Genomic DNA, 24,808 nt, shown 5'->3' with positions numbered 1-24,808 from the left:
CCAGAACCTTCTTGCAGTGAGGCGACAGCGCCAACCACTACACCACCATGCTGCCCCGCTTGCAACAATTTAGAATTAAAATACAGTGGTGCTTGAAAGTTTGTGAACCCTTTAGAATTTTCTATATTTCTGCATAAATACGGCCTAAAACATCATCAGATTTTCACACAGGTCCTAAAAGTAGATAAAGAGAAACCAGTTAAACAAATGAGACAAAAATATTATACTTGGTCATTTATTTACTGATGAAAATGATCCAACATTACATATCTGTGAGTGACAAAAATATGTGAACCTCTAGGATTAGCAGTTAATTTGAAGGTGAGTGTGGCAGCGGCGGCGTGGTCAAGCGTCGGTCTGTGAATGGAGGGCGGAGTCAGGGAAGGTAAGTGGCGGAATCACTGCACCTGACGGGAATTAACCTGTTTGTGTGTCTTCCCCAGTGACCGTGCCCTATAAGAGGAGAGGGAGAGCGGAGGAAGGGGGCTACTCCCAACCTGGATACTGGTGTGCGTACATGTATGTGTGTGTAGTTAAAAGCTGAAAAGCTACAATAAACGAGTTTTGAGAACTCAGTTATGGCCTGCTGTGCTTCTGTGCTCCACCCACCTAGAACACCTGCTACAGTGGTGCCGAAACCCGGGACGGAGTGCAGGAGAGAACAGCCCCATGGAGTCCTACCCCTTCAAGGACCTGATCCATGCCCTCGCCATGGCCCAACAGAGCCAGCACCAGGCGCTGGTCGCCCTCTGGGAAGAACAGGAGCAAAGGTTCGAGGCCCTGGTGCTGGCGCAGCAGGAAGATCACCAGGCATTCCGGCATCTACTCGCGTCGACGGGGTCCACCACCTCCACGGGCCCTTCCCACCTCACCCTGACGAAGATGGGCCTGCACGACGACCCCGAGGCCTTCCTCGCTCTCTTTGAGCGGGCAGCAGACGCGTGGGTTGGCCGGTGGAACAGCGCGCGGCGCGCCTCCTCCCCCTGCTCACGGGCGAGGCGCAGCTGGCCGCGCTACAGCTCCCCGCCGACAGCCGGCTGGCCTATGCGGACCTCCGCAGGGCCGTCCTCCAGCGCGTGGGTCGCACTCCGGAGCAGCAGTGGCAGCGCTTCCGCACGCTGCGTCTGGAGGAGGTCGGCCGGCCGTTCGTGTTTGGCCAGCAACTCCGGGACGCCTGCTGCCGGTGGCTGAGGGCCGACAACCGCGACACAGAGGAGATCATCGATCTGGTGGAGCTGGAGCAGTTCGTCACTCGTCTTCCAGAAGGAACCGCGGAGTGGGTCCAGTGCCATCGCCCGGCATCGCTGGATCAGGCCATTGAGCTGACGGAGGACCATATGGCGGCCGTTCCAATGGCAGGACAGCGTGTCTCCCCTTCTCCCCCTCTCTCCCCTTCTGTTTCTCTCCCTCGCCCCATTCCCCCACCGTGGAGGCGGAAGCCAGCTCCACCCCAGCTGGCCCGCCGCACCCACGGTGTCCTACCATTTCCTACTTCCATGTCTGTGTCTTCCCCCCATCAGATGAATGATATCCGGAACACTGGTGCAGAGAGAGAGCCTGGGCCGGTGTGCTGGCGCTGCAAGGAGCCGGGGCACCTCCAGCATCAGTGCTTGGCGATGGAGGTGGGCGTGGTGGTCCGGATCCCCGACGCACCAGGAACCACCATCGATCAGGCCAGAGCGTATTGCATACCGGTGAGTATCCAAGGGGATACCTATCAGGCTTTGGTGGACTCCGGCTGTAATCGGACCTCAATCCACCAAAGCCTGGTGCAAAACGAGGCATTGGGGAGAGCACAATTGGTGAAGGTATTGTGTGTGCACGGGGATGTTCACAACTACCCTTTAGTGTCGGTCCACATTCTGTTTCGAGGGGAGAAATTTAGAGTTCAGGCGGCGGTTAATCCTCGCCTCACCCACTCTATAATTTTGGGGACTGATTGGCTGGGATTTCGGGATTTAATGACGCACTTAGTGAAGAGTGGGTCCTGCCGTAGTTTAGCGGGGGGAGGTCCCGGAGTGGCATTGGCGGGAGCAGCTGTCACAGAGCCGTCTACGTCATCACCGTGTCAGAGTGAGGAGCAGCAGTCTCCTCCTCCCTCTCTCAGGGAATCCCTTGCGGATTTTCCGTTAGAGCAATCGCGAGACGAGTCTCTGCGGCATGCGTTTGACCAAGTGAGAGTAAACGATGGTCAAACGCTCCAGCCAAACACCACCCCGTCCTTCCCCTATTTTTCCATTATTAAGGATAGGTTATACTGAGTGACGCAGGACACTCAAACTAAGGAACAAATAACCCAACTTTTGATCCCCAAGAGCCGCCGGGAATTGGTATTCCAGGTGGCTCACTTGAATCCCATGGCTGGACACTTGGGGCAGGATAAGACACTAGCCCGAATAATGGCCTGGTTCTATTGGCCAGGGATTCGCGGCGATGTCCGTAGGTGGTGTACGGCATGCCATGAATGCCAGTTAGTAAATCCAGCGGCCATCTCAAAAGCGCCTTTGCGCCCTCTACCACTAATCAAGACCCCGTTCGAAAGAATTGGGATGGATCTCGTCGGGCCATTAGATCGGTCAACACGAGGGTATCGCTTTATTTTAGTTCTGGTGGACTATGCAACGCGATATCCAGAAGCAGTGCCACTCCGCAATATCTCCGCACGTAGTATTGCGGAAGCACTCTTCCACGTCATCTCCCGAGTCGGAATCCCCAAAGAGATTCTGACTGATCAAGGCACTACATTCATGTTACCCACACTGCGCAAACTGTATGGGTTATTGGGGATCAAGCCGATCCGCACCAGCGTTTATCACCCACAAACAGACGGCTTAGTTGAACGGTTTAATCGCACCCTCAAAAACATAATTAAAAAATTTGTAAGCGAGGATGCACGTAACTGGGATAAATGGCTTGAACCCCTGCTTTTTGCAGTGCGAGAGGTCCCACAAGCCTCCACGGGGTTCTCCCCGTTTGAATTATTATATGGGCATAAGCCACGTGGCATCCTAGATGTGCTGCGGGAAAATTGGGAGAAGGGACCTTCCCCGTGCAAAAATGAAATTCAATACTAACGTATTACTGATCTGCGCGCAAAACTCCACACACTCCCACACCTAACCCAGGAGAATTTGTGGCAGGCTCAAGAACGTCAAGTCCGCCTGTACAACAGGCGCACGCGCCTTAGGGAATTCACACCGGGAGACAAAGTACTCGTGTAATTGCCCACGTCGAGCTCTAAATTAATCGCCAGGTGGCAAGGACCCTTTGAGGTCACACGGCGAGTCGGGGATGTCGACTATGAGGTGAGGCGAATGGACAGGGGTGGGGCGTTACAGGTATACCACCTCAATCTGTTAAAGCGTTGGAGCGAGGAGGTCCCCGTGGCACTGGTGTTGGTGGTTCCAGAGAAGGCGGAGCTGGGGCCAGAGGTTCAAAAGGGAAAATCAGCATCACCCACCACTCCGGTCCCCTGTGGAGCCCACCTCTCCCCGACCCAGCTCACAGAGGTCGCCCGGTTGCAAACAGAATTTTCTGACATGTTCTCGCCCCTGCCCGGCCGCACCCACCTCATAGAACACCACATTGAGAGGCCCCAGGGGTGGTAGTGCGCAACCGCCCTTACAGACTGCCCGAACACAAGAAAAAGGTGGTTCGGGAAGAACTCGAGGCCATGCTTGAAATGGGCATTGTCGAGGAGTCCCACAGTGACTGGAGCAGTCCGGTGGTCTTGGTTCCCAAGGCCGATGGGTCGGTCCGGTTCTGTGTGGACTATAGAAAAGTCAACGCGGTGTCTAAATTTGATGCATACCCAATGCCTTGTATTGATGAGTTGCTCGATCGACTAGGCACGGCTCGTTTTTATTTGACACTGGATTTTACAAAGGGATATTGGCAGATCCCCTTGACTCCACTATCCCGAGAGAAAACAGCCTTTTCCACACCGTTTGGCTTACACCAGTTCATCACACTTCCGTTTGGGCTGTTTGGGGCGCCCGCTATGTTCCAGCGGCTTATGGATAGGGTCCTCCGCCCCCATGCCACCTATGCAGCCGCATACTTAGACGACATTATTATTTATAGTAATGACTGGCCGTGGCACCTAAAACACCTGAGGGCAGTCCTCGGGTCGCTGAGGCGAGCGGGGCTCACAGCCAACCCAAAGAAGTGTGCGATTGGGCGGGTGGAAGTACGGTACCTGGGCTTCCACTTGGGCAATGGGCAGGTGTGTCCCCAAATCAATAAGACAGCAGCAATTGTGGCCTGCCCGAGGCCCAAGACCAAAAAGGGGGTGAGGCAGTTCCTGGGGCTGGCTGGCTATTATCGTAGGTTTATACCTAATTATTCGACGTCACCAGCTCGCTGACTGATCTCGCTAAAAAGGGGGCACCAGATCCGGTCCAGTGGACGGAGCAATGCCAGCGGGCTTTCTCTAAGGTAAAGGCTGCACTGTGTGAGGGGCCACTGTTACACTCCCCTGACTTTTCTCTCCCCTTTGTTTTACAGACGGACGCATCGGACAGAGGGCTGAGGGCTGTTCTGTCCCAGGAGGTGGAGGGGGAGGACCGTCCAGTGCTATACATCAGCCGCAAGCTGTTGGTGCGCGAGGGCAGGTACAGCACCATAGAGAAGGAATGCCTCGACATCAAGTGGGCGGTTCTCGCCCTCCGCTACTATCTGCTGGGGTGCCCTTTCACCCTCTGGTCGGACCACGCGCCCCTCCAGTGGCTCCATCGCATGAAGGATGCCAATGCGTGGATCACCTGTTGGCATCTGGCACTCCAGCCGTTTAAGTTTGAGGTGGTCCACAGGCCGGGGACACAGATGGTTGTGGCGGACATCCTCTCCCGTCGGGGGTGGGGGGGGGAGTCGGCTGCAGGCTGGATGGCTGCCCGGCCTGAGTCGGGTGGTGGGGGTATGTGGCAGCGGGGGCGTGGTCAAGCGTCGGTCTGTGAATGGAGGGCGGAGTCAGGGAAGGTAAGTGGCGGAATCACTGCACCTGACGGGAATTAACCTGTTTGTGTGTCTTCCCCAGTGACCGTGCCCTGTAAGAGGAGAGGGAGAGTGGAGGAAGGGGGCTACTCCTAACCTGGATACTGGTGTGCGTGCATGTAGATGTGTGTAGTTAAAAGCTGAAAAGCTACAATAAACGAGTTTTGAGAACTCCATTCTGGCCTGCCGTGCTTCTGTGCTCCACCCAGCTAGAACAACTGCTACAGTGAGATTAGAGTCAGGTGTTTTCAATCAATAGGATGAAAATCAGGTGTGAGTGGGCACCCTGTTTTACAACCCTGATTCCAAAAAACGTGGGACAAAGTACAAATTGTAAATAAAAACGGAATGCAATGATGTGGAAGTTTCAAAATCCTATATTTTATTCAGAATAGAACATTGATGACATATCAAATGTTTAAACTGAGAAACTGTATCATTTAAAGAGAAAAATTAGGTGATTTTTAAATTTCATGACAACAACACATCTCAAAAATGATGGGACAAGGCCATGTTTACCACTGTGAGACATCCTCTTTTCTCTTTACAACAGTCTGTAAACGTCTGGGGACTGAGGAGACAAGTTGCTCAAGTTTAGGGATAGGAATGTTAACCCATTCTTGTCTAATGTAGGATTCTAGTTGCTCAACTGTCTTAGGTCTTTTTTGTCGTATCATCCGTTTTATGATGTGCCAAATGTTTTCTATGGGTGAAAGATCTGGACTGCAGGCTGGCCAGTTCAGTACCCGGGAAGGGTCCGGCTACGCAGTCATGATGCTGTAATTGATGCAGTATGTGGTTTGGCATTGTCATGTTGGAAAATGCAAGGTCTTCCCTGAAAGAGACGTCGTCTGGATGGGAGCATATGTTGCCCTAGAACCTGGATATACATTTCAGCATTGATGGTGTCTTTCCAGATGTGTAAGCTGCCCATGCCACACGCACTAATACAACCCCATACTATCAGAGATGCTGGCTTCTGAACTGAGCGCTGATAACAACTTGGGTCGTCCTTCTCCTCTTGAGTCCGAATGACACGGCGTCCCTGATTTCCATAAAGAACTTCAAATTTTGATTCGTCTGACCACAGAACAGTTTTCCACTTTGCCACAGTCCATTTTAAATGAGCCTTGGCCCAGAGAAGATGCCTGCACTTCTGGATCATGTTTAGATATGGCTTCTTCTTTGAACAATAGAGTTTTAGCTGGCAACGGCAGATGGCACGGTGAATTGTGTTCACAGATAAATGTTCTCTGGAAATATTCCTGAGCCCATTTTGTGATTTCCAATAGAGAAGCATGCCTGTATGTGATGCAGTGCTGTCTAAGGGCCCGAAGATCACGGGCACCCAGTATGGTTTTCCGGCCTTGACCCTTACGCACAGAGATTCTTCCAGATTCTCTGAATCTTTTGATGATATTATGCACTGTAGATGATGATATGTTCAAACTCTGCAATTTTACACTGTCAAACTCCTTTCTGATATTGCTCCACTATTTGTCGGCGCAGAATTAGGGGGACTGGTGATCCTCTTCCCATCTTTACTTCTGAGAGCCGCTGCCACTCCAAGATGCTCTTTTTATACCCAGGTCATGTTAATGACCTATTGCCAATTGACCTAATGAGTTGCAGTTTGGTCCTCCAGCTGTTCCTTTTTTGTACCTTTAACTTTTCCAACCTCTTATTGCCCCTGTCCCAACTTTTTGGAGATGTGTTGCTGTCATGAAATTTCAAATGAGCCATGTTTGGCATGAAATTTCAAAATGTCTCACTTTCAACATTTAATATTTTGTCTATGTTCTATTGTGAATACAATATCAATTTTTGAGATTTGTAAATTATTGCATTGCATTTTTATTTACAATTTGTAGTTTGTCCCAACTTTTTTGAATTCGGGGTTGTATTTCAAGAACAGGGATCTATCAAAGTCTGATCTTCACAACATGTTTGTGGAAGTGTATCATGGCACGAACAAAGGAGATTTCTGAGGACCTCAGAAAAAGCGTTGTTGATGCTCATCAGGCTGGAAAAGTTTATAAAACCATCTCTAAAGAGTTTGGACTTCACCAATCCACAGACAGACAGATTGTGTACAAATGGAGGAAATTCAAGACCATTGTTACCCTCCCCAGGAATGGTTGACCAACAAAGATCACTCCAAGAGCAAGGTGTGTAATAGTCGGCGAGGTCACAAAGGACCCCAGGGTAACTTCTAAGCAACTGAAGGCCTTTCTCACATTGGCTAATGTTAATGTTCATGAGTCCACCATCAGGAGAACACTGAACAACAATGGTGTGCATGGCAGGGTTACAAGGAGAAGGCCACTGTTCTCCAAGAAGAACATTGCTGCTCATCTGCAGTTTGCTAAAGATCACGTGGACAAGCCAGAAGGTTATTGGAAAAATGTTTTGTGGATGGATGAGACCAAAATAGAACTTTTTGGTTTAAATGAGAAGCATTATGTTTGGAGAAAGGAAAACCCTGCATTCCAGCATAAGAACCTTATCCCATCTTTAAAACATGGTGGTGGTAGTATCATGGTTTGGGCCTGTTTTGCTGCATCTGGGCCAAGATGCAGAAAAAAAGCCATCATTGATGAAACAATGAATTCTGAATTATACCAGCAAATTCTAAAGGAAAATGTCAGGACATCTGTCCATGAACTGAATCTCAAGAGAAGGTGGGTCATGCAGCAAGACAACGACCCTAAGCACACAAGTTGTTCTACCAAAGAATGGTTAAAGAAGAATAAAGTTAAATGTTTTGGAATGGCCAAGTCAAAGTCCTGACCTTAATCCAATCAAAATGTTGTGGAAGGACCTGAAGCGAGCAGTTCATGTGAGGAAATCCACCAACATCCCAGAGTTGAAGCTGTTCTCTATGGAGGAACGGGTTAAAATTCCTCCAAGTCAGTGTGCAGGACTGATCAACAGTTACCGGAAATGTTTAGTTGCAGTTATTGCTGCACAAGGGGGTCACACCAGATACTGAAAGCAAAAGGTTCACATACTTTTGCCACTCACAGATATGTAATATTGGATAATTTTCCTCAATAATTAAATGACCAAGTATAATATTTTTGTCTCATTTGTTTAACTGGGTTCTCTTTATCTACATACTTTTAGGACTTGTGTGAAAATCTGGTGATGTTTTAGGTCATATTTATGCAGAAATATAGAAAATTCTAAAGGATTCACAAACTTTCAAGTAACACTGTACAAAATTCATTCCCCAGTTTTGCAACAGAAATGCTTTCACCCTAACAGATTGCAGGTTCAAATCCCAGCGATGACACAGTCATCTGTGGCCAAAAGCAAAGAAAGCAAAATTGGTCATGATTTCTGGGAGGGAGAGATAGCATTACTCTCTTCCTTGTCAATCAGACCAACACTATTCCAAGTATAATACTGTAGCAAAATTAACCAGGAATAAGTCCACTATAGACAGATGCACACCTGCAGTATGTAGTAGCAACGACTTCATGAATTTTTTTAATGACAAAATTGAGAATATCCGACAAAAAATTCAAACTACTAATTTAAGGTTAGACAATGAAAGTGACCTTGTAGTTAACAATATAACTGTATCAGATCATCAGTTAGAATGTTTTACTCCCCTAAAAGAAACTGAATTACTTTCATTAATCTCTACATCAAAAGCCTCAACTTGCGTACTAGATCCCTTACCGTCACATCTATTCAAACAGATAATGCCTGGAGTAATTGAACCGCTTCTAAAAATAATAAATTCTTCTCTTACGATTGGCTATGTACCCAAATCCTTTAAACTAGCAGTTATCAAACCCCTGATTAAAAAACCTGACCTTGATCCCTGTCAGCTGTCCAATTATCGGCCAATATCAAACCTCCCCTTTATCTCCAAGATCCTTGAAAAAGCTGTGGCACAGCAGTTATGCTCATATTTACATAGGGATAACATCCATGAAATGTATCAGTCAGGATTTAGACCTCATCATAGCACAGAGACAGCACTGGTTAAAGTAGTAAACGACCTACTGTTGGCGTCTGATCAGGGCTGTGTCTCGCTACTTGTGTTGCTTGACCTTAGTGCAGCATTTGATACCATTGATCATTCCATTCTTCTGGATAGACTAGAAAATGTTGTGGGAGTTAAGGGAATGGCCCTCTCCTGGCTCAGGTCTTATCTAACGGATCGTTATCAGTATGTTGATATAAATGGTGATATTTCTAGACGTACCGAGGTAAAGTTTGGTGTTCCACAAGGTTCTGTCTTGGGTCCACTGCTTTTTTCTCTATATATGTTACCTCTGGGCGATATTATTCGTAAACATTGTATTAGTTTCCACTGTTATGCTGATGACACACAGTTGTATGTCTCTGCAAAACCTGATGAGAGACACCAGCTTAATAAAATTGAGGAATGTGTTAAGGACATTAGACACTGGATGCTTATAAATTTCCTTCTGCTTAACTCTGACAAGACTGAAGTACTTGTACTAGGACCACATACAGCTAGAAGTAAGTTTTCTGATTACACAGTAACTCTGGATGGCCTTTCTGTTTCTTCACGTGCAGCAGTAAAAGACCTCGGAGTGATTATTGACCCCAGTCTTTCATTCGAAACTCACATTGATAACATCACCCGGATAGCTTTCTTTCATCTCAGAAATATTGCAAAGATAAGAAATTTAATGTCATTGCATGATGCAGAAAAACTAGTCCATGTTTTCGTTACCTCCAGGTTGGATTATTGTAATGCCTTACTGTCTGGATGTTCCAATAAGTGCATAAACAAGCTCCAGTTAGTTCAAAATGCCGCAGCAAGAGTCCTTACTAGAACTAGAAAATATGACCACATCACGCCTGTCTTATCCACACTGCATTGGCTCCCAATCAAATTTCGTATTGATTATAAAATACTACTATTGACCTTTAAAGCACTGAATGGTCTCGCACCACAGTACCTGAGTGAACTTCTGCTCCTCTATGACCCGCCACGCCTACTTAGATCAAAAGGTGCAGGCTATCTGCTGGTACCTCGTATAGTGAAGGCTACATCAGGGGGCAGAGCCTTTTCTTACAAAGCCCCACTGTTCTGGAACAGCCTTCCAAGTAATGTTCGGGAATCAGACACAGTCTCAGCATTTAAGTCTAGGCTAAAAACATATCTGTTTAGTCAAGCCTTTTGTTAATGGTGTTTGAGGTAAAGGAGTAGATCTGGAGGGTCCTCAGACATAGAGTGTTTTGGTAAACTGGGATGTATGGATGCTGTCAGTCCCCACTCGCTTGCTCACTCGAGTTTGTTGACGGTGCAGTGGCTGGCTGCTTTATGTCCCGGGGCTCCCTCATGCCTGTGTTACCTTCTGGCTCTCTCCTTTTAGTTATGCTGTCATAGTTAGTTGCCGGAGTCCCTGCTTGTACTTGGTGCAATATGTATACTGTTCCTACTTATTCAGGTGACATTGGGCATACCTAACCACCTGTGTTTTCTTTCTCTCCCCCCCCCCCCCCCACTCCAAATCTGTCCCTCTGAGTTACATGGAGTCAACAGGAAATCTTTTGGTGGAGACGGTGGGGACCTCGACTGGCTATCGTAGCCTGCAGGGAATCGGCCGTCAGACATTCTGTCGCATGTCCCAGACCCGGTGAAATGTAACTGAATTGTCTTGGCCAGGCCTAAGGGTCCCATCTGCATCTCATCATTGCTGAGGAGTGTGCTCCCATCACCCAATCAAGCATCCAGCCAGAGCAGGTCATGATATATTTTTTACCATATTAACATGCCATTGTGTGTCATGCCTGATGTAAAGACTCTCGTCTCTGCGAGCCTACCACACAGATTTAATACTTGTCATTTTTAGGGCATACCTAACAACATGTTTTCTTCCCCCCCCCCCAATCTGTCCCTCTGAGTTACATGTTGATCCTGGGATTGAGATGCTGGCCTCTTCTGCCCCTCGGACCTGCTTGATCCATCCTGGTGCCCTGTGTCTGGTCGGAGTTTTATCGCCCCACTCCTGTGAAGGACGGCCCCATGAGGACAGTTGAGGGTTATACCTGTTAAAACTGTTAATATTATAGTCAGGCTGTCTGTTGTTGCGCAAATGAGGATGGGTTCCCTTTTGAGTCTGGTTCCTCTCGAGGTTTCTTCCTCATGTCGTCTGAGGGAGTTTTTCCTTGCCACCGTCGCCACAGGCTTGCTCATTGGGGATAGATTAGGGATAAAATTAGCTCATGTTTTAAGTCGTTCAAATTCTGTAAAGCTGCTTTGCGACAATGTTTATTGTTAAAAGCGCTGTACAAATAAACTTGATTTGATTTGATTTGATTATTCAATTGTGGGCATCAATAAGGTCCTGCATGTAGAAGAGGGCAGATGAATCTTTCCCATCTGTGTGTTACACTGCCCTGTGACATAGCATGAGAAGCAGTTCAAACAGATATGGTAGTGGCTTCACATGGTTCAAAGCAAGTATGTGTTAGCCTTCACCCTCCCTGGTTGGTAGTAGTTGTGTGATGGGGAGAGCTGGATTTCTGGTGCTTCTGGTGTATAACTAGACCCATGTCCTCTACTCACATCTAGGATGTTGTCAAAATTATTAGTATGTCTTAAGGGACCAACAACAGTGAAGGTGACAAGTTTGTTTTACCATCCTCGACAAGCAAATAAAGAGTAAAGCAGAAAAAAGGAATGGGACTGAGAAAAAAAGACAAGTATAAACAACACTGTTGCTTTTCAAAGCTTCAAAGACCTAAAATATGTAATGGACATGTAAAGTGAAAAGGTTTACATTCTCCCAAAAATCTATTTCAGATTCAGCCAAAAAGTAATTTTAGTTCCAACATTGCTGCATTATGTGGGTTGATCTCAGGATGGTTTTATTTCATTAGACATATGGCATATAGATGGTATCCAATAACTGTAATGGAAACTTGAAAAGCCCAAAAATGTTTGCAGTTGTTTTTGCCTTCCTCACCATTATCTTTGCTATGCACAGGAACAGTGTGCTCATGGTTTGTCTGTCTGTGTTTTTACTCAGTACTTACTCTATGATGTCATCAATGGTTTGGCTAATGGTGTGTTTGATATTCTCCATGTCCTCTTCTTCTATGCCCTGCAAGCCGATGCTGAATGAGGCTTCCCTGGTACTGCCATCATACCTATATAGTGTGTTTACAATAGATGCACCTCAATATACCTGTGCATAAAACTTTGAAAATTCAAGTTGACAGAACACTGTAGTCTATATTATACAGTCAGGTCCATAAGTATTTTGGCAGTGACACATTTTTCGTACTTTTGCCACTGGACACCACCATGGTGGTGGAACAATGGATTTAAAATGAAGCAATCAAGATGTGATGGAAGTGTAGACTTTAATTCAAAAGGTTAAACAAAAATACTGCATTAACCATTTAGGAATTACAGCCATTTATTTTACATAGTTCCTCCATTTTCAGAAGTAATTGACTAAAGCAGTTTCATGGCAAAGTGTGGCCTGTTTAATGCCCCAGTGAATGCAATATTTTGTTGATTAACGGCTTAAATTCTACACTTCCATCACATTTTGAGTGCTTAATTTCAAATTCACTGTGGTGGTGTACAGAGGCAAAATTGTGAAAATTGCATCACTGTCCAAATACTTATGGACCTGTCTTTATATAATTAGAAATGACCAGAAATGGATAATGACTTGTGTGTTTACCCAACTACAGATGAGAAGTCACTGCCAATCTTGGATTCAATCAGAGTTTTGTAAAATGGAGAGTTTGGGCCAGCAAACATCAGGTAAGAGAGACAATTCAGAGTGAAAGCTTCAAACGTGTCTGTGATGCTGTTGATAACATGCACACACACAGTAAACACTAATATAAGAACATTTTAAAGTTTTTTTAATTATTAAAATTATACCACCCCTCCCCCCTTCAAAATACAAGAGGAAACACTTTCTCCCTCAGTAAACATAATTATTTGTGTGCATGCATACGTGTACACTTACTCGCTCAGCAGGTAGCTGACACACAGGGAGTTCTGTTTAGCTGGATCTGGAGCCAATGTATCAGGATTGCAGGTCACGTGAGCTTCCCTCTAAACAAACGAGCCAAAACAAACGAGCCTTCATCATGTACTTCATGTGACAGTGCAATAGTGCTTTCTTTCACAGTTGAGTACAACCCCGATTCCAAAAAAGTTGGGACAAAGTACAAATTGTAAATAAAAACGGAATGCAATAATTTACAAATCTCAAAAAGTGATATTGTATTCACAATAGAACATAGGCAACATGTTAATGTCAAAAGTGAGACATTTTGAAATTTCATGCCAAATATTGGCTCATTTGAAATTTCATGACAGCAACACATCTCAAAAAAGTTGGGACGGGGCAATAAGAGGCTGGAGAAGTTAAAGGTACAAAAAAGGAACAGCTGGAGGACCAAATTGCAACTCATTAGGTCAACTGGCAATAGGTCATTAACATGACTGGGTATAAAAAGAGCATCTTGGAGTGGCAGCAGCTCTCAGAAGTAAAGATGGGAAGAGGATCACCAATCCCCCTAATTCTGCGCCGACAAATAGTGGAGCAATATCAGAAAAGAGTTCGACAGTGTAAAATTGCAAAGAGTTTGAACATATCATCTACAGTGCATATCATCATCAAAAGATTCAGAGAATCTGGAAGACTATCTGTGCATAAGGGTCAAGGCCGGAAAACCATACTGGGTGCCCGTGATCTTCAGGCCCTTAGACGGCACTGCATCACATACAGGCATGCTTCTGTATTGGAAATCACAAAATGGGCTCAGGAATATTTCCAGAGAACATTATCTGTGAACACAACTCACCGTGCCATCCACCGTTGCCAGCTAAAACTCTATAGTTCAAAGAAGAAGCCGCATCTAAACATGATCCAGAAGCGCAGACATCATCTCTGGGCAAAGGCTCATTTAAAATGGACTGTGGCAAAGTGGAAAACTGTTCTGTGGTCAGACGAATCAAAATTTGAAGTTCTTTATGGAAATCAGGGACGCCGTGTCATTCGGACTAAAGAGGAGAAGGACGACCCAAGTTGTTATCGCATCGCTCCTGTGAAGGACGGCCCCATGAGGATAGTTGAAGGTTATACCTGGAGGATGCTCTTGACTCTTACAGTAATGCTTTTATGGCTGAGGACTACAGTTGTCTTGCTAACTTTAGGACTGCAGTTATCATGAATCAGTTTTGCACTCAAGTTTCCATCAATGAAGAGTTATAACATCAACGAAACTGTCCTCATGTTAAAACTGTTAATATTAGTCAGGCTGTCTGTTGTTGCCCAAATGAGGATGGGGTCCCTTTTGAGTCTGGTTCCTCTCGAGGTTTCTTCCTCATGTCGTCTGAGGGAGTTTTTCCTTGCCACCGTCGCCACTGGCTTGCTCATTGGGGATAGATTCGGGATAAAATTAGCTCATGTTTTAAGTTGTTCAAATTCTGTAAAGCTGCTTTGCGACAATGTTTATTGTTAAAAGCGCTATACAAATAAACTTGACTTGACTTTACTGTGGCAGAGTGGAAAACTGTTCTGTGGTCAAACGAATCAAAATTTGAAGTCCTTTATGGAAATCAGGGACGCCGTGCCATTCGGACTAAAGAGGAGAAGGACGACCCAAATTGTTATCAGCGCTCAGTTCAGAAGCCTGCATCTCTGATGGTATGGGGTTGCATTAGTGCGTGTGGCATGGGCAGCTTACACATCTGGAAAGACACCATCAATGCTGAAAGGTCTATCCAGGTTCTAGAGCAACATATGCTCCCATCCAGACAACGTCTCTTTCAGGGAAGGACCTTGCATTTTCCAACATGACAATGCCAAACCACATACTGCATCAATTACAGCATCATGGCTGCATAGAAGAAGGGTCTGGGTACTGAACTGGCCAGCCTGCAGTCCAGATCTTTCACCCATAGAAAACATTTGGCACATCATAAAACGGAAGATACAACAAAAAAGACCTAAGACAGTTGAGCAACTAGAATCCTTCATTAGACAAGAATGGGTTAACATTCCTATCCCTAAACTTGAGCAACTTGTCTCCTCAGTCCACAGACGTTTACAGACTGTTGTAAAGAGAAAAGGGGATGTCTCACAGTGGTAAACATGGCTTTGTCCCAACTTTTTTGAGATGTGTTGTCATGAAATTTAAAAATCACCTAATTTTTCTCTTTAAATGATACATTTTCTCAGTTTAAACATTTGATATGTCATCTATGTTCTATTCTGAATAAAATATGGAATTTTGAAACTTCCACATCATTGTATTCCATTTTTATTTACAATTTGTACTTTGTCCCAACTTTTTTGGAATCAGGGTTATATTTCTGTAGGTGTGTGTGTGAGTGAGTGAGTGAGAGAGAGAGAGAGAGAGAGAGAGAGAGAGAGAGACACTGACTGGCTTGTCCCATCGGCTCTGTGTTGGTACTGCAGTGTTTGTTTCAATTCTCTGAAACTTGCACAAAGCCTCCTGCTGTATCTGCTTCAGATGCTGCTCCAATGGCATGTCACCATAAGTAAAAAACCTGTTAAACAAAAACAGAATTTTAGCCAAGGCATGATACTGGAGATAGTAGTGGGGGTGCGTGCAGCAGTGGAATATACAGTCCCTTCTGACTGTATTGGAACAACAAGGTCAGCTATGTTGGTCAGTCTAAAACTTCCCACTTTTTTTTTTAAACCCAAATGATGTCTTTCATTGTGTTGGCAATGTGTTTTGGGTCACTGTCTTTTTGCATGATGAAAATCCTCCCAATTAGACTGGATGTCTTTTTATATAAATTGGCAGACAGAATGTTGTTGGAGACTTCTGAAATCATTCTGCTGCTACCATCATGAGTTACATCATGAATAAAGATTAGTGAGCCGGATCCAGAAGCAGTCATGCAAGCCCAACCCATGACACTACCTCCAACGTGCTTGACTGATGAGATGATGTGTTCTGGACCATAAGCAGATCTTTTCTTCCTCTACACTTTGGCCTTTCCATAGCCTTGGTACAGCTTTGGTTCAGAACTTTTGTGGCTGATCTCTGTATTTCATTGTAAATTTTGATCTGGCATTCTGATTCTTACTGCTGATGACTGGTTTGCATCTTGTGGTATGGCTTGTATATTTCTGCTCTTGAAGTCTTCTTCAAACAGTGTGTTGTGATACCTACACCCCTGCCCTGTGGAGGGTTTTGGTGAGATTGCTGGCTGTTATGGGGTTTTTCTTCACTGCGCTCACAATGTTTTGGTTACAAACTGCTGCTGTTTTCCTTGGCTGACTTGTTTAATGTCTAGTTGTTAGTACACCAGTGATTTATTTCTACATTTAGGAGAACCCAGGTCTCAAACCAAGAGGAGACATTCAGAGATATTCCTTGTTTAAATAAATCACTCTCACAGGGTACACCTGGAGCATATTCCCGTTTTCAATTTGTTTGCAGCAAGTCTTTTTTTTTTCTTTTGGTGTCAGAATTTAATTGACAATCTTTCTTCAGCTTATCTACAAATAATTTTCCATGTTCATTTTTGTTGTATTTTCACATTCACTTCTTCTGCATTTTCATTTCTCTCAGAGAATGCCAAAGACCACAATTTTTTTTTCCTTCCCGTGCAGACAGCAATCGGAGGCCATCCACACCAGATTTGCCTTAATATATATAAAACACTATTATTGACCTTTAAGGCCCTGAAATGGTCTTGCACCACACTACTGGAGTGAACTTCTGGTCCTTTATGACCCACCACATCTACTGAGATCAAAAGGTGCAGGGTATCTGTTTAATCCGTAAATAGGCATTCCACTCGCATCCCTCTTTTTTTATCCCATCCTTCTATTATTTTCCATATACACAATATTGCCAAAAGTATTTGCTCACCTGCCTTGACTCACATATGAGCTTAAGTGACATCCCATTCCTAATCCATAGGGTTCTGGGAAGGCTGTCCACAAGGTTTAGGAGTGTGTTTATGGGAATTTTTGACCATTCTTCCAGAAGCACATTTGTGAGGTCACACACTGATGTTGGACGAGAAGGCCTGGCTCTCACTCTCCGCTCTAATTCATCCCAAAGGTGTTCTATCGGGTTGAGGTCAGGACTCTGTGCAGGCCAGTCAAGTTCATCCACACCAGACTCTGTCATCCATGTCTTTATGGACCTTGCTTTGTGCACTGTCATGTTGGAAGAGGAAGGGGCCAGCTCCAAACTGTAAAAACAGTCTGCATGCCTAGGTGCTTGATTTTATACACCTGTGACCATGGAAGTGACTGGAACACCTAATTCCGATAATTTGGATGGGTGAGCAAATACTATTGGCAATATAGTGTACTTTGAATGGGGAAATTTTTCAAACTACTCCCATATGGCACATTTTCTAAATAACACCTCCCAACTTCTTAGACATGTGCTGGGTAATACGCCAAAGCACTTCAATACTTTTCATACTTCTGTCCCTCTTTTTTTCACCCTCACTTTTTCTCCCTTTGGCCTTAAGTTTGTCCTGAACCACCTTTTTTTGTGTTCAGGTAAATGTTAAGGGTGCATGTAAAAACAGTCTGCATGCCTAGGTGCTTGATTTTATACACCTGTGACCATGGAAGTGATTGGAACACCTAATTCCGATAATTTGGATGGGTGAGCAAATACTATTGGCAATATAGTGTACTTTTAAGGTACAATATAGTGTACCTTAACCACCACTCTTGGGGGTGTTTCAATGTGGTGTTCTGTGAGGTGGGTGCGGCTGGAAAGGGGCAAGAATACATTGGAAAATTCTTTTTGCAACCTGGCAACCTTTGTGAGTTGGGCTGGTGAGAGGTGGTTTCTACAGGGGACTGGAGGGGTTTGAGTCATTACTTTTGTTTTTACCTCCAGCCCCAGCTCTACCTTCTACAGAACCACCAACGCCAACACCACAGGGACCCTCTCATTCCAACATTTTAACAGGTTGAGGTGGTATATTTGCAGTGCCCTACCCCATCCGTTTGCCTCACCTCATAGTCAATGTCCCCAATTCGCCATTTGACCTCAAAGGGCCCTTGCCACTTGGCAACTAATTTGGAGTTTGAAGTGGGCAATAACATAAGTACTTTATCTCCCGGGGTGAACTCTCTTAGGCGTGTGCCCTTGTTGTACAGCCGGGTTTGGTGTTCTTGTGCCTACCGCAAATTCTCATAAGTGCGTGAGGGTGTGGCGCTTTGCACGCAGATCGAGAAGGTATTGAATTTCTTTTTTACTAGATGAAAGTCCCTCCTCCCAATTTTCCTGTAGCACGTCTAAAATGCCACAAGGCACTCAGGTTCACTCAGGTACTGTGGTGCGAGACCATTTAGTGCTTTAAAGGTCAATAGTAGTATTTTATAATCAATACAAAATTTGATCGGGAGCCAATGCAGTGCGGATAAGACAGGGGTGATGTGGTTATATTTTACCCATATAATAATCTGAATGGGTAGGATTCAGCTGAGGCTTGCGGGACACCCTGTACTGCAAATAACAGGAGCTTGAGCCATTTATCCCAATTACATGCATCTTCACTTACAAACTTCTGAACTAAATTTTTAAGTGTCTGATTGAATCGTTCCACCAGGCCATCGGTTTACGGGTGATAGACGCTGGTGTGGATCGATTTAATCCCCAACAACTCATATAGTTCGCGAAGTGTGCATGACATAAACGTAATGCCTTAGTCAGTCAGGATTTCTTTTGGAATCCCCACGTGGGAGATAACACAGACAAGTGCCTCCGCAGTACTGTGTGCTGAAATATTGCGGAGAGGCACCGCTTCTGGATATCGCATTGCATAGTCTACCAGGACTAAAATAAAGGGATATCCTCATGCTGGCCGATCTAATGGCCCGATGAGATCCATGCCAATTCTTTTGAAGGGGGTCTCGATTAGGAGGGAGAGGGTGCAATGGTGCCTTTGGGGTGGCTGCGGGATTTACTAGTTGGCATTACCTGAATAGCTTTCTTTCATCTCAGAAATATTAAGATAAGAAATTTAATGTCACTACGTAACGCGGAAAAACTAGTTCATGCTTTCGTTACCTCCAGGTCGGATTATTGTAATGCCTTACTGTCTGGATGTTCCAATAAGTGCATAAACAAGCTCCAGTTAGTTCAAAATGCAGCAGCAAGAGTCCTTACTAGAGCTAGAAAATATGACCACACCACCCCTGTCTTATCCACACTGCATTGGCTCCCAATCAAATTTTGTATTGATTATAAAATACTACTATTGACCTTTAAAGCACTAAATGGTCTCGCACCACAGTACCTGAGTGAACTTCTGCTCCTCTATGACCCGCCACGCCTACTTAGATCAAAAGGTGCAGGCTATCTGCTGGTACCTCATATAGTGAAGGCTACATCAGGGGGCAGAGCCTTTTCTTACAAAGCCCCACAGTTATGGAACAGCCTTCCAAGTAGTGTTCGGGAATCAGATGCAGTCTCAGTGCTTAAGTCTAGGCTGAAAACATATCTGTTTAGTCAAGCCTTTTGTGAATGGTGTTTATGAGGTAAAGGTGTAGATCTGGAGGGTCCTCAGACAGAGTGTTTTGGTAAACTGGGATGTATGGATGCTGTCAGTCCCCACTCGCTTGCTCACTCGAGTTTGTTGACGGTGTAGTGGCTGGCTGCTTTATGTCCTGGGGCCCCCTCATGTGTTACCTTCTGGCTCTCCCCTTTTAGTTATGCTGTCATAGTTAGTTACCGGAGTCCCTACTTGTACTCAGTGCAATATATATACCGTTCCTACTTATTCAGGTGACATTGGGCATACCTAACAACCTGTTTTTTCTCTCCCTCTCTCTCTCTCTCCCCACTCCCCCCAAATCTGTCCCTCTGAGTTACATGTCAGTCCTGGGATCGAGATGCTGACCTCTTCTGCTCCTCGGACCTGCCTGATCCATCCTGGTGCCCTGTGTCTGGTTGGAGTCTCATCGCATCGCTCCTGTGGAGGATGGCCCCATGAGGACAGTTGAAAGTCACACCTGGAGGACGCTCTGGATTCTTACAGTAATGCTTTTATAGCTGAGGACTACAGTTGACATGCTAACTTTAGGCCTGCAGTTGTCATGAACAGTTTTCATCAATGAAGAGTTTATAACATCAACAAAACTGACTTCTTGTTAAAACTGTTATAGTCATGCTGTCTGTTGTTGCCCAAATGAGGATGGGTTCCCTTTTGAGTCTGGTTCCTCTCGAGGTTTCTTCTTCATGTCATCTGAGGGAGTTTTTCCTTGCCACTGTCGCCACAGGCTTGCTCATTGGGGACAGATTAGGGATAAAATTAGCTCATGTTTTAAGTCGTTCAAATTGTGTAAAGCTGCTTTGCGACAATGTTTATTGTTAAAAGCACTATACAAATAAACTTGACTTGACATTCACGGCATGCCACACACCACCGATAGACATCCCCATGAATCCCTGGTCAATAGAACCAAGCCATTATTTGAGCTAGTGTTTTATCCTGTCCTAAATATCTGGCTATTGGATTAAAGTGAGCCACATGGAATATAAGTTCTCTACGGCTCTTTGGTATTAAGAACTGGGATAACTGTTCACCGGTTTGAGTGTCCTGCATCACTCGCTACAGCCTATCTTTAATAACAGCAATGTAGGGGAAGGAGGGGGTCTCACATTTGGTTGGAGGGGTTGACCATCGATTACTCTCACTTGGTCAAACGCATGACGCAGAGTCTCGTCTTGCATCTGTTCCAACAGGAAATCCTTGATGGAATCCCCAAGGGAGGGAGGAGGGGTGAGCTGCTCCCCACTCCTTGTATCACCCTGATGCGGTGCTGATGTAGACGGCGCTGTGACAGCTTCCCCAGTCAAATGCCACACCAGGATCCCCCATATCATATTATCATAGGACCCACCCACTACTATTAAGCTTCTAAACCCTGGTTGATCAGTTCCCAGAATCAGCGGGTGAGTGAGATGCAGGTTAACCACCACCATTACGCTATGCTCCCCCCGAAATAGAATGTAGACGGACACTAGTGGATATTCGTGAACATCCCCGTGCACACACAAAACCATCACTTGTGCTTTCCCCAGTGCCTCACCTTGCACCAGGCTTTGGTGGATTGAGGTCTGATTACAGCCAGAATCCACCAACATGTGATATGTATCCCCTTGAACACTCACTGATATACAACACACACACTGGTCTGGCCCGATCAAGGGCAGTCTCTGGCCCGATCGAGAGCGGTCTGTGGCACATTGGGGATCCGAACCACAGCTCACACCTCCATCACAGAGCACTGGCCCTGGAGACGCCCAGGCTCCCCACAGCACCAGCATACCGGCCCAGGCTTCACCTCCGCAATGGCGATACTGGGGGGGACCACAGACACAAAAGGTGAAGATGGGAGGGGGACATCATGGGTACAGTGGGGCTGGCTGGGGGGGGAGCCAGACCCCACCTCTGTGGTGGGGGAACAGGGCAGGGTCAGGAAGAGAAGAGAGGGAAGAAAGGAGAGAAAAAGAGAAGCGGCGGAATGTCCATCTGCTGCCAGACTTGCTACCAAATAGTCCTCTGCCAGGTCGATGACCTGGTCTAATGCCAGGCGGTGGCACTGGACCCACTCCAGCATTCCTTCTGGAGCTGCTCTCCAGCTGGGCGATGAACAGCTCCAGTGTCACCAGGTCAACAATCCCCTCGGCGTCACGGTCTTCTGCCTTCAACCACCACCAGCAGGCGTCCCAGAGCGGTTAGTCGAACGCGAACAACTGGCCGACTTCCTCCAACATCAGCGTGCAGAAACGTTGGCGATATTGCTCTGGAGAGTGGCTGACACACTGCAAGACAGCTCACTTCAAGTTGGCATAGATGAGCCGACTGTTGGCAGGGAGCTGCTGCGCTGCGAGCTGTGCCTCCACAGTCAGCAGCGGGAGTAGATGCGCTGTGCGTTGCTCGACCGGCCACCCCCATGCTTCAGCCACTTGTTCGAAAAGGGTGATGAATGCCTCCTGGTCTTCATGTGGTTCCATCCTGGTTAGAGTGACGTGGGGTGGAACCACTGTGGTGGCAGTCGAGGACCCCGCCGACATGAGCAGGTGCTGGAACGCCTGGCGATCTTCCTGCTGGGCCAGAAGCAAGGCTTTGAAGCGTTGCTCCTGCTCCTTCTGGAAGGCAGTCAGCGCTTGGTGCTGGCTCTGTTGGGCAGTGGCAAGGGCATGGATTAGATCCTTCAGTGGAGAGGACTCCATGGGGCAGTTCCCTTCAGTATCCTGGGTTTCAGCACCACTGTTCCAAGTCCCTGATGTGGGTGGAATACTGAAGCGTGGCAGGTAGGAAATGATGTTGACAGAGACATTTATTTTTTACTGGTTGCTTGCTTTTCAGCTTCACTATTATCCTTCACTTGCTCACACACACGCTCTGGTAGGGAGAGAGATTATCTCTCTTTGCTCTTTCCCTCCTTTTCTATCCTCCATTGTCACTGCAACAAACACATCAATTGACAACAGGTGACTTTGCCACTCACCTTCCCTGGCCCTGCCTTCCATTCACAAACGGCTGCTTGGCCATGCCCCCACTGCCACAGCATACTTATAAAATGAAGCTGAGAGGTTGTTTTCTGCTAAGATCATTCTGACCCGTTTTTCTTTTGAACTATATGTTGTAACTTCTATACACCTACACATTTTGTTTTGGCCTGCTAATGAACTGAAGTTGTACTTTACAACTTCTGGTGCCATCCCAGGTGGCAGCCTGCCAGAGTCACTCTTCATCGTTAGTGGTTTTTTTTTTTTTACTTTTCTTCAGATGTAAGTATTTTATAACTTCGAGCTGTAACCACATTTTTGGTCTTCGTGGTATGACGTGGTTTCGCATGTTCTTTTTTGTTTTCATCACTTGCGAAGTATGCTTGTGTTGGATCCCTGTCGTGGCAGAGATGCACCAGGGCTCCATTGTTTACAACAGTGATCAACTGATGAGCCTCCCAAAAAGCGGTGTGGCCAGTGAGAGACCTGAAATCCCCAAGGAGCTAAGGAAGAAATACTGGGGCTGCAGAACCGGTAGGAGACGATGGCAAAGGAAGAGGAGATACTGGCAGTACCTTCCTTCCATCATTATGGGGAATGTAAGATCACTGGTGAATAAAAAGGACAAGTTAACATCACTAACAAAGAGTGAGATTGGGTTTCATGAGAGCTCTGTTATGTGCTTCACTGAGACATGGCTGCATGAGAATATACCAGACTCTATAGTAAGTTTAGCTGGCTTTCATTTGGTGCAAGCGGACAGGAGTTGCAGCCAGAGTGGCAAGAAGAAAGGAGGGCAATTCACCATCTATGTGAACAACAAGTAGTGCAATCCTGGACACATTACAGTAAAAGACTGTGTGCGCAACCTGGACACTGAACTGTTAAGTAATAAGTCTCCATATTACTTCCCCATATTACTTGCCCAGAGAGTTTTCCCAGGCCATTTTTATTGTTGTTTACATTCCTCCCATGGCAGATGCATCATGGGCTATTGATGTCATCAACATCATGACCACAAGACTTCAGACTAGAGCCCTGCACTCCCGCGGGAGTCCCGTGGGACCCGATGCAAAGCAGTGCGGCGCGGGAAAAATTTTGAAAGCTCATTGCGGGAGCGAGGGGGAGTGCACATTGCAGGCGCGGGCGGGAGGGAGTGATAAGCTGCAGTCCCACTAACTAAAAACGTGTTTAAAATAAAATTTATAAATTATTAATTTATGTCTATCATATATAATTTGTGCTGGATATTTTATTTGGCATTAATAAAAACATTTTAAGATGCCTAAATTTGCGGATGTGGTCTAATCTCGCGTACATTTCCGATTCCTTTCCGCTCTTCCGTGTTTGAGATCTCCGATCATGGCAGAAGAGCAGAGCTCCTCTAGTGAAGCTCACAGTGCTTCAGAAGTAAGTGCTGCTTTAAAAAGAGGTACATTTACCGTTAAAAAGTCAAGAGTATTAGTCCTAAGTATTAAAAAAGTATTAAAAAGTATTAACAAGGACTGTGTATCGCACAGATTGTTCAATTTAAAGCGAGAAATAGTGTATAATCTGAGGAGCTGGTTGTGGTTGCGCAACACTTCATATGAGAGGAGAATGAAACCGCGGTTGGAATCATAACGCCACAGACTCGGAAGTGGGAGTGCGAGTGCGCCAAGCGAGAGCTGTCAATCAAAGCGAGAGCTGTCAATCAAAGAAAGAGCTGTCAATCATGAGCGCATGCAGCGCTCAACTTGGAATGTGTCAGCAGAATGTCAGAGTCTAAACAATAAACTTACAATAAATAAAGGATTGGTCAGTGGAGAGCTCAGCTAAGCTCAGCATGTTTAATTCCCCAAGCCAATGACAGGAACTTTCGTGAGAAATAACGCGAACGTCTGCATCATGCGGGATTTGCGGGCGGGAGCGGGACAAAATATGGCAGGCGCGGGCGGGAGCGGGACTGAAAATCATAATTCTTTGCGGGAGCGGGAGCGGGAGCGGGAGGGAGCGGGACTGCACAATGCGGGCGCGGACAGGAGCGGGACTGAAAATTCTGTCCCGCTCAGACCTCTACTTCAGACCCTGCACCCTAGTGCTTTCATAGTGATCTCAAGCAATTTTAACCATGTTGTTACCCTAACAACATCCCTGCCCACTTTCAAACAGTTTGTGGAGTCTAAGACCAGAGAAAACAAAACACTGGTCCTGCTGTATGCTAATGTTAAATAAGCATACAGCTCTGAAGCTCTCCCTCCCCTGGGCAGATCAGCTCACAACCTGGTCCATCTCAAGCCCCTCTATATACCTGCAGTCCAAAGGCAACCAAGGATCA

The 24,808-nt window shown here is 45.9% G+C and overlaps 1 protein-coding gene across 9 annotated transcripts in view; it reads right to left on the bottom strand.

Moving 5' to 3' along the window:
• The window catches only part of pitrm1 (pitrilysin metallopeptidase 1), a 333,676-nt gene that overhangs the window by 117,737 nt on the left and 191,131 nt on the right, over nt 1–24,808 (bottom strand). For all 9 annotated transcript variants that reach the window (XM_060905918.1, XM_060905920.1, XM_060905919.1 and 6 more), the window contains 4 exons: nt 15,403–15,529; nt 12,975–13,063; nt 12,681–12,809; nt 12,022–12,135 (listed from right to left, as the gene is read on the bottom strand). In XM_060905918.1, the coding sequence (XP_060761901.1) occupies nt 12,022–12,135; nt 12,681–12,809; nt 12,975–13,063; nt 15,403–15,529 (459 nt within the window). The remainder of the gene's footprint in view (nt 1–12,021; nt 12,136–12,680; nt 12,810–12,974; nt 13,064–15,402; nt 15,530–24,808) is intronic.

Source organism: Neoarius graeffei, chromosome 23 (assembly GCF_027579695.1).
Source record: "Neoarius graeffei isolate fNeoGra1 chromosome 23, fNeoGra1.pri, whole genome shotgun sequence".
Classification (NCBI taxonomy): domain Eukaryota; kingdom Metazoa; phylum Chordata; class Actinopteri; order Siluriformes; family Ariidae; genus Neoarius; species Neoarius graeffei.
The sequence above is the reverse complement of the archived record's forward strand: the minus strand, read 5'-3'. Positions and strand labels throughout refer to the sequence as shown.